At 38.8% G+C, this 9,892-nt stretch overlaps 1 protein-coding gene across 1 annotated transcript in view; it reads left to right on the top strand.

Moving 5' to 3' along the window:
• The window catches only part of CAMK4 (calcium/calmodulin dependent protein kinase IV), a 90,894-nt gene that overhangs the window by 13,924 nt on the left and 67,078 nt on the right, over positions 1-9,892 (top strand). Inside the window, exons 2-3 of the mRNA XM_008629211.2 lie at positions 6,281-6,343; positions 6,874-6,956. Coding sequence (XP_008627433.2) covers positions 6,281-6,343; positions 6,874-6,956 — 146 coding nt within the window. The remainder of the gene's footprint in view (positions 1-6,280; positions 6,344-6,873; positions 6,957-9,892) is intronic.

Genomic DNA, 9,892 nt, shown 5'->3' with positions numbered 1-9,892 from the left:
GGAGTTCATCCACTGTGTTCCATGGGCAGACAGGATTTCAGCCATCCTGAGGAAAACAAGGCTCCACCACACAGAACAGTTACTGAGGAAGACTCTGAATTATCCCCCTCCTCCCCGCTTTCCTTTTTCTCCTAAAGCTTTATGCCCTGAGCATAATGCCTCATGGTCTAGAGTATCCTTTTGGTCTTCTGGAGTCACCTGCCCTGGCTCTCTCCCCTCCCAGTTCCTTGTGCACCCCCATCCTGCTAACTTGTGTGTTGGGAAGAGAAGCAGAAAAGGCCTTGGCTCAGTGCAAGCCCTGCTCAGCAATAACAATACATTCCTGAATTATCCGCACTGTTTCCAGCACCAATCCAAGCACAACCCTATGCTAGCCACTGTGAAGAAAATAAACTCTATTCCAGCCAAACCAGCACACCTACACAGTGAAAACTCCAGGCTGAGTTTAGGGAAGATACTACAGGATTGTGCTGTTGCTGTTGTGCTTTATTGAGCTGTTTATTGTGCTCTTCAGGGAGCCCATGTTAAGCTTGAGTGAAGACAGAGCCAGAACAGTCTGCCCAGCTTAAAATACAAAAAGGCTGTTTCAAACAGTTCTGTTTTTAAGATAATATTACTCCATTAGGAATTCAAAGGTCGATCCCTTAAAAGAGAGAGCTACAGATCATGCTGAGAAGGTCAAGCAATGCCCCACTAAGAACAGCCAACAAAACATAGGAGGAATTCTTTACTTGAGAAACTCTTATTTTCATTCAAAAAAAAGGTCATTCAATGAATCAAATCATCTGAAGCAGCTGTTAAATAAATGTTCTAGTTGGAACAATGATGTATCCCTTCATTCAGAGGGATCAGCTTTTTAAAATTCTGCTTTTACCTACTATCCACTGCAATGCTGATTAGAGAATTACACCAGAGTAACTTAGAGAAGTGGACTGAGTTTCATGTAAATCTCTATTTTCATTTGTCCTATGATTTTTCTTTCATACCACTTTCTGTACCTTCCATGATTCTTTATAACTTATGCTGAAGATTGACATCTGTTTCTTGTGTTGATACATAGACAAGATCAGGTTATTTTAATACTATCCATCTTTTTAAAGATATACAAAAACACATTCAGAAGTCTTCTTTAAAGTGTTTTATCCTTGAAGTCTTGACTGAAAGACTTTGTGAGAAGATACTCTCTGTGTGAACTGGGCAGAAACTGGAATTCCTGTCATTCAGGACATTCTGAAATTGAAAAGCAAGACCTTAAACTGCATAGGAAATATGTTCTTTGAATCTTCTTCTTGTGAAGATTTATTTAAATTCAGGCTTTCAATTCAAGCCTATTTCTTTTTTTCTTGAATCTCTCAAGAGAGCCTAGGTAACCCAGCAGTCTTGTGTTCAGTTGTGACAGTTGGGAGCAGACCTTCAAACCACCAGGGAACTGGCAGTTCTGCTTGTGTGTAGCCTATGTCTGTACAGGTTTTAATATTTCAGCTTAACTGTGAGAAGAAAAAATAATGGCAAAGTTATAAAAGCTAATTAGCAATTGATGCCATAAAATACAGAAAGGTTTAGGCTTCAGAGCAGTTACTGTATGAGCAAATAAAATTTTGTTTCTTGGAAGCACTTTTAATAGTGTGGTGTCAAGCTAATAATGACTTGCACCGTGATCCCTGTAAGTGCACAGAGGCACATAGTCAGAGCCTGACCTGCTGGTTCAATAAAGAATTCATTGCTAGTATTAGAGGTGTTCATGTGAGTCAAAAAGTGGGGTATTAATTAAGGAGCTGTGCAGAGCTGGTGTGAACAGACTCCCTGAGGTGGGCAGTGCTGTGAAGCTCCTTGAGAGATGTTTTGCATGGGTTTCTTCACACGCATTGCCTGGGCAGAATGTTGTCACCCAACCTGCAAATGTGCCCCTTGTATCCACAGTGCCTAGGGGAAGGAGAACAGCAGAGACTGAACTTGCAGGATGAGGAATGTGCTCTTCCTCTTGCTTTCTACTAAGTTTGAGGGTACAGAGAACATCTGTTGGCCACCTGTTTTCAGGGTGGTACCATATTGCAAAGAGGCAGCTGGATTAATCTGTGTAAGTGGTGGTTCATTTTATCTTGTTTCATTTCGTTCAGATAGAAACCACTTTAACATCTCAGTGGTTTTTAGCATTACTCCACCTCACCATCTTGGGGCATGGAAACATGGAAGAATATCAGCTTTCATTTAATTTTTCAGTCCTTTCCCTGTTAATGTGAAATTGATAAATAAGAAATACACTGATTATAAATCTAGTTCTCCTTTCCTGCATGACCAGTATCAAATTTCAAAGGCATAGTAATTGCAGACACAAATCTATAAAAGAGATAAATACCTAATTCTACTGAAGTGAAATAAATGGAGAGACAAAATACTAGGAGTAATCCAGGAATGATCACCCTTTTTACGTAAATGCTTTATTATAAATTAAGGGAGCAGCACTCTTAGATTGCCTCTCGCTCCTGAGTTCAGGCTGTTGTATCTTTGCTGCTGCAGGTACTTTATCTAGTTAGATTAAAGCCAGCATGCAGGTGCTTATCTGTGCTACAGTCACAGCTCCTGGTTTGCTTGCTAGAGTTTACTGAGGAGCACGGGAAGCCACAGCACAAGGCAGTGGCTGTGTAGCACCTACAAGAAGTTCTTGCAGATTTGCTGCCTTTCAGCATTCCATGTGCCTTCACAGGTAAGCTGCGGAAACATGTAGGTGTTGTGGGTTTTAATAATCACAGGGCATCTAACAACTTTGGTTTTTTGGCCTATGACAGTGAAATCTTCAAGCCAAGGGTCATCAGCAGAGGGCTGATAAATAACTATTTTGGGATTACCTGGCAAATGATTTCTCTGATTGACATGGGTGTTCCACAGCAGGTTGCTGCTCTGCTATCACAGCCTATCACAGCAAATGCCTCTTGATTGCTTGCAATTTAAAGTTTGCAAATACAGAAAATACAGCTCAGTAAATTTGCACCAGTGTTAAAAACATCCAACCAGTCATTTACAGGACCTGGCAGAGAAGTAGTGTTTTTTTCACAGAGTAACGTAATCATTTAAGTAGAAATCAAATTATACTGATTAAATATTTGAGCAAAAGCATACTCTAGTCCATTTAGCATAGATTAAAAGCAAAGAAAAAAGGATAGAAGGATAATTGCTAAACTAGTGGAGTGTGAAACTTCTGAAAGTTAACATTTGATTGTTTTTTCACTTCACAAACAGACCAGTTCTGCTAATCCCACTATTCTTGACTGTAATATACTCACAAAGGTCTCACTGATGTTCCTGTGAGTAATGCTAATTTAAGGAAAGCTCAGATACTTCTCAAGCATTGTACTGCATATTTAAATTTCATCCAAAGAGGAGGAGACAAAACAAAGAGTTTTGCAACCTCATTTTGATCAGTTATTACATACACAAGAATCAGACCGCTGTGTTTGATCCAGCCCAACATACTTAATTTGCCCAAACATTGTGGTAATGGCATATTTTGATTAAATTACCCGAGTTTTAAAAATTGTTACTATAGCAACATACACTCTAGAGTGAGATGCCTGACTCTCATCCCAGCAAATAATTTCTGTCAGGAAATTATTTGATAGGATGATGATAGAAAAATTCAATATAAGTAGTTGAATTGTTGATACTCCTGCCCAAACTAAAAATAAGCCAGGTTTGGCCCTGACATAAGTAGGCACATCTTTTTTCAAATTAGCTGAAACAGGGTAAGTGTTGATATAACTTTTTCTGTACTTAGTGTAGGAGAGGGTAAGAAAATAAAAGTGACAAAATAGGCTGTCTGTAATAAAATGTTATTACTAATTGTGGTCCTTTTTTTACTCTGGAATGATTCATGTCACCTATACATGCCCATTTCTGTTGTAAAATCTGTCCCAATAGCCATTACATATAAATATATAAAACTCCTAAGTGTTTCTCTGCAGCATATTTGCCACTGCATCTTATCATCTTGAATTTTGAGGTACCTTTTAGTCATACCACCATATGAGGAAGTGTGAAAGCCTACTGTTTTGTGTCAGGTCACAAACTTGATCACAGAGGACCTCACCTACAGTTGCAGACTAAATGTCAGTGGAACCAAGAACCTGAAACTGAGTCTTAGTCCATGTTTTGACTTAGTTTGTTGCTACCTGCAAGATAGAGGAGGTCTCTGTATTTTCTCACTTGTAACTACTCAGTGCCAAAAGGGGGCATCTTTAGATTTTGGGCAGTCTTTTCCATGCTTGCTTCCCGGTGTGCTTGGTGCCCAAACATTTTCAAAACTTCAGGAAGAAAACTGTGGGTTGTTCAGTCTGTAGCAGTGCTCTTGGGTAAGGTAAGTTTTTCAGTCTAAACTGCTCTCCTGGGGATATCACTGTCCATGCACAATTGCACATTAATTTTCCTGAGATGCAAAGCGTGTGAAAACAGTCACAACGTCTATTACTGTGTGAATCATCAAAAGCCCTTTGCTGCCCAACAGTGACCTTTGGAGGCCTTTGCTGCATGTTTGCACTCACTAAAGTAACCCAAAGTGATGCCAAGGAGATGTCAAAACCGAGCAAGACCACAGGCTGGTGCTTGCAGCATTTTAGGAAAAGTTCACAGGAGTCTATTTTTCAAACCTGCTGCTCAGTGTTTATGTAGCAGGAAAAAGCATTTATTAGTCGCATTTGGAGTAGAAAGCAATAAAGTTTATAAAGCATGCAATGGTCACAAGCTTAAAGGGCCCTGGATTTGAGCCCAGAGCAAGTGTTTATCCATGAAGATTTTGTTATTTGCTGTATTCTTCACCCTCAATTATATGCTCAGGTAATGGAATATTTAATTCCTTTTTGATATTTGATTCCTCCTCCTTCTTACATGCACTGATTTTTTCCAAAGCTGGTTTTTCTTACTTCATTTTGCTTCCTGGCAGTCACTAGAAGAGATTGAATGTCAATAAGTTTTAAGAATGCCCCGAGGGCTCTAGTTCTCTACTCATTTACACCACTGTCAGAGCACTGTGGCATTACTAAGCTGGAATCATCCCTGGCTGACACAAGGGGAGAATCAAATTCTGCCTATCCAGTAGTTCTGAATGTAATGGATACTTGGATTTTGTTGATGCTGGAAAAAAAATTTCTGAGAAGTAGCTCTCTTTTTTCAGGTGATAAAAAAAAACCCATGTGTCTTCTTCACTAAGAATTTGAAGGTAATTTTATGTCCCTTTTAAAGGTTTATATATAATGACTGCCATTCATTTCCCATATGATATAAAAAACAAAAACCAAGACTTGCCTTTGATGAAAAGCCTCCACTAAAAAAAAGCAGCACAAGTCTCTCTCAAAATGTTCTGCTTGACATCATGTATGTCATCAATTTTGAACCACACAGTGACTTGCTGACTCTCATTCATTTCATAACCCCCTGAGCCATCAGTGTAGGACTCCTCTAGGATTTCGGAGAATATTTGCAAACCAGGTAGTTTCCTCATAAGTGTATTAATTGCCTTAGCAACTTAAAAGCATTCATAATTTGCTTACAAACATTTTCCATTCTTGCTTGCTTAAGCGTTCTAGTTCCAGGAGACCTGCAGCTTTCTTTCGTGAATTAAATATTCCCTAGCTCTGCCTTTCTTGTGAGAAATGACTGATGTCCCCCAAGAACATAAGTTGTCCCTGAATTGCTAAAGACTGCAGTTTGAAAAGAGAAGGGGTAATCTTCTCAGAGGTTTAACCCATAATTTCAATTAATAGATCATACTGTTAGAGATAATTGAAGCCAGTTGAGGTTAAACCTTACACGGTGGCTGGGGGTATTTGGCCCTTGCATCACTTTTTTGTTCTAAGCAGTATGTTACACTACTTTGATGAGCACATCCTACATGCAGAAACCTTTTTCCAGCACAGCTGCTGATCAGTGTGTCTAAAGGAAGCTATCCTAGCACAAGCTCAACAAACATAAGTAGAAATAGACAAGGCCAGAACTTGAGTAAATTTTCCCACTGTTTTCAGATATCTTTCCTGTAATCTACACCTTATGTGACTTACATGTATATTTGTAATCATTTTGCTGGATGTGGACATTTCTCTGTTATAGTATGTCTTATGTTAATGGAAAAATTCTCTTTACAGTATGTTTGACTTGTGATTCTCACATCAACTTATTCTCCTGGGAGGTCTAAAAGTGCTATTCATACATAGCATCCTGTGATTCATCTACAAGTTTCTATGGTGATCATGGAAATAATTTGTTCCATTTTTCCTTCCCCATTTTTAACCAGGTAGACAAGAAAATTGTCCGCACCGAAATTGGAGTTCTTCTTCGCCTTTCGCATCCCAACATTGTAAGTTTAGCCATGTTCCTTCACTCCACATTTGTTTCCTTGTTTTTTAATGTACTTTTTGTTTATGAGAGAAGACTGTTGTGGTTCACCTGTACAGCCCTGGATTAAAGCTTTGGGTTCTCTTTGTGGGCATGCTAGCAGCTCTTTAATGAACATCTGTTGAGTTATACTTCCATTTTAAGATAAAATGCTGATGTTCTTACAGAGTCGAGTGAGAAACCACATGAAAGAAGTTCTGCAAATGAAAGTAGAAGTTGGTGTTTTCAGTCCTGGGAGGGTAGGAAAGGACTTACTTTTCAGTTTCTCTGAGAGATTGGCAGATGGCTTCTTAAAATCCTGCATTTCATGGAGGTTACTGAGGTATGAGAATAATCAAAAGAGTACAAAAAAAGAAAAAAAGCTAGCAAAAAAAAGTGGGAGAGAACAAGGTAACTCTCCCAGCTGTGGTCTATTTTCTACTGTTGACCTTCAGATGTGCTTAGCAAGAAGACAAATAAGCAAAAGAAATACTTTCTGTTATCTTTTACCAGATAAAACTGAAGGAGATATTTGAGACTCCTACAGAAATCAGTCTTGTTCTGGAACTGGTCACTGGTGGAGAACTATTTGACAGGTAAGTTACCTGTACACACCTCTCCCAGTACCTTCCTTCCCCAAGGATGTTAGAGTTCAAATTTCTTCTCTGTGTGTAATCCCTGTGTTAGTAATTACTGGAATTATTTCACCAGCATATGATTTATTCACATGAATAAATATCTGCAGCAAACAGCTTAAAAATGCCTTTGGAAATTTTATCAGTAGACTTTTTGGAAATTATACATGAGCTGAAAACAGAGGAATTAGCTAGTAAATGTTGAAGAAAGGTGCTCAGCAGACACATAGCATTGAGTGTGTTAGAGCAGAAAAAAGGTAGGAAAAACTGGCAAAATCTCATTGACCGGTCATCATAAAACATGTCAGGCAGCAATGAGCTTGCCAGCAGGACAGTGTTACATCAAATGAAAATTTCGTAAGCAAACTAACAAGAAAGAAATTCTCTTTGGTATTTGCTCTGTTTGTGAAACATCTGGTTTTGCTAAAAAGGTTCTGCAAGACAGCTGTTGAGTTATGAAGGTTTTGCTCATGAGGCTGCACATGCTTCTGGAGTAGGTGCGTATGCATGAAGTGAGATGATTCTGTAATAGTGTTGGGATGATATTTTACTAGTAGGGATTTGAGTTTTTTAAAGCAAGAAATGATAAGAAAACCATTTTATACTGGCTTGAGTAAATGAATTAACTTACTGGCATTAGGGATTTCCAGCTCACGTAAGAACTTCTGTAATCAAAGTTTAGTGTTATAGAGGAATATTACAAAAATACGTGTCAAATGTTAAGTCTGAAAGTATCTTTCATTTGAAAAAACAAAAGCATACTTCTTTTTTTAATACTGTGATCATATCTTCGACCTTGACAAGAACTATTTCTAAAAAACAACAACAAAAGCATCTACTACTGTGACATCCTAAGTTTGATGGAAGAAAGGTGATTCCTCTCTCAATACTCATCCAAAGCAATGAGGAGAGACATGCTGCAAGTTAAAGAACCAGTGAGGGCCCTGAGCTGGAGAGGAGCCTGGTCAAAGTGCCTTACCTTTCGTGTGGGCCTTTATGTATCCAGGTGGGTTTCAGATTAGGTCATTTTCAAGAAGGCTGTATACTCTACAGGAGTCTTTGATGAGAAGATTTTGCAAAGGCAAAACACAAATAATGCAGTGAAATGGTTGGTTCCTGAGCAGCAACCATCTTTGTGGTAGAAGAACTGAAGAGACTAGACTTCATAGGATCCAGGACAGGGAATTACATTATTTGATGAAACCAGGATTTAATATTCTGACCATTTCAACATATTACAGTCTATTCTCAGCAGTTACTACTAGATTTGAGCTGTCAGATTGATCTTTTCAAAAAGATTGGATGCTTGATCCAATAGTTTGGACAGCTAAAACCAGCTGTCTGGTGTTTTGACTAGAAGCAAAGTCACTCAGATTGTGGGGCCCCCTTGTGATGCTATAGATGAGCACCAACACTGTGGGGATCTGAACTTTGCATCCTCCTTTGCTTCTTGTACAACAGAACTGGAAACTTTGTCAATGCAGGCCTCTGTGATTTGGAAAAAGACCCAACAAGCAATGGAGCAAGAAAACATAAAATTATTTTCAGCTCTTAAGCTAGGAATAGAGTATTACTTCACTCTTCAACCTTAAACTAAAAACAATTAAATAGAAATATGCAGCTGAGATGTTGTGCACTAGTGACTCCAGTTAAACATTAACTCTCTCTCCTTTCTCAGCTTCGATGAAGGATTAACACTTGCATTGTGCTATACAATGGTTGCCCTTGGAGTTTTAGTGAGGGTAAATTTAGCTTTCTGCCTTAGGGCATTCACCTCTCAAGCTTAATCCTTTCAGTCCTTACATCTTTTTATCATGTGTGAAGGAAATGTCCAGACTGACAGAGAGATCACAGAAAGGAGTGCACTCCTTTCTCTGTACTTGTATGATTTGCATCCCAGGAGAAAGAAAATGACCCTGGAATCTCTCTTCCTGGGCAGAGGAGTTGTGTCAGATGTGGAGGGAGAGCTGTGACCAGGTCTTGAGATCCACCCCACTGTTGTCCTCAAGGAGAGACCCTGTGTGGGCAAGTAGGACCCCAGTGTGGCCTGGAACCACCTCCAGGGTTTGGAGTACCTTATGTGCCTTATTTGTAAACCACTGCCCATACACAGACGGCAATGCAACTTTTGTACTCTGGAGGAGTTACTCTTATCCCTCTTTCAAATCAGCTATCAGCAAATGACACTACTGGGCCTGTTACACAAGCACTCCCGCTCTCCTGGCTGCAAACATCCTCATTGCTGTTACTGCTAAATCTTGTAATATGCCACTAATTTTTATATCAACTGTTTTATTGCTCTAGTTTTCTGCCATCCCAGATGTCCATTCTTTTTTTGAATAGTATTTGAGCTGCAGATGAGTAAATTCTTTCATGCAAACATCCCTCTTATCATGAAGATGATTTTATAAATACCCAAGATCCAATTAGTCTTCTAGAATCTTATTAGCATTGTTGATGTGCTGCTGGTTTCATGCCACTCTAACTAAAAGTTCTGGGTAATGAAATTATTCACTTCCTTCACCATATTTAACATTACTGTCAAATCATCCGTGTTATTGCTAAAATTAACTTTCATTATGACAATTTTTCAATTGTGTTACCTGAAAGGAGATAAATTCAAATGAATGTATCAGTTTGACACCTGAGTTAATATAGCTCAAATCAGATTGGTTTTGGCTGTATTTTTAAAAAAAAAACTGTTTCCCAGACTTCATAAACCACATTGTAGGTCATACTCTACATACCACCCCAAATACAATAAATATAACTGTACTTGAAACTGGAGAAGTCTGTGTAAATTAGAATATTTATTGCCAATGTACATGATGATTTTTGCCAACCCAGTAAGTGAGGAGGGACAAAGAGCTTGTGGAAAAAAATGACAAAGAGAGTGG

The sequence above is a fragment of the Corvus brachyrhynchos genome, unplaced genomic scaffold (assembly GCF_000691975.1).
Source record: "Corvus brachyrhynchos isolate BGI_N302 unplaced genomic scaffold, ASM69197v1 scaffold433, whole genome shotgun sequence".
NCBI classification, from domain to species: Eukaryota; Metazoa; Chordata; class Aves; order Passeriformes; family Corvidae; genus Corvus; species Corvus brachyrhynchos.
This window is presented reverse-complemented; position numbering and strand designations above follow the sequence as displayed.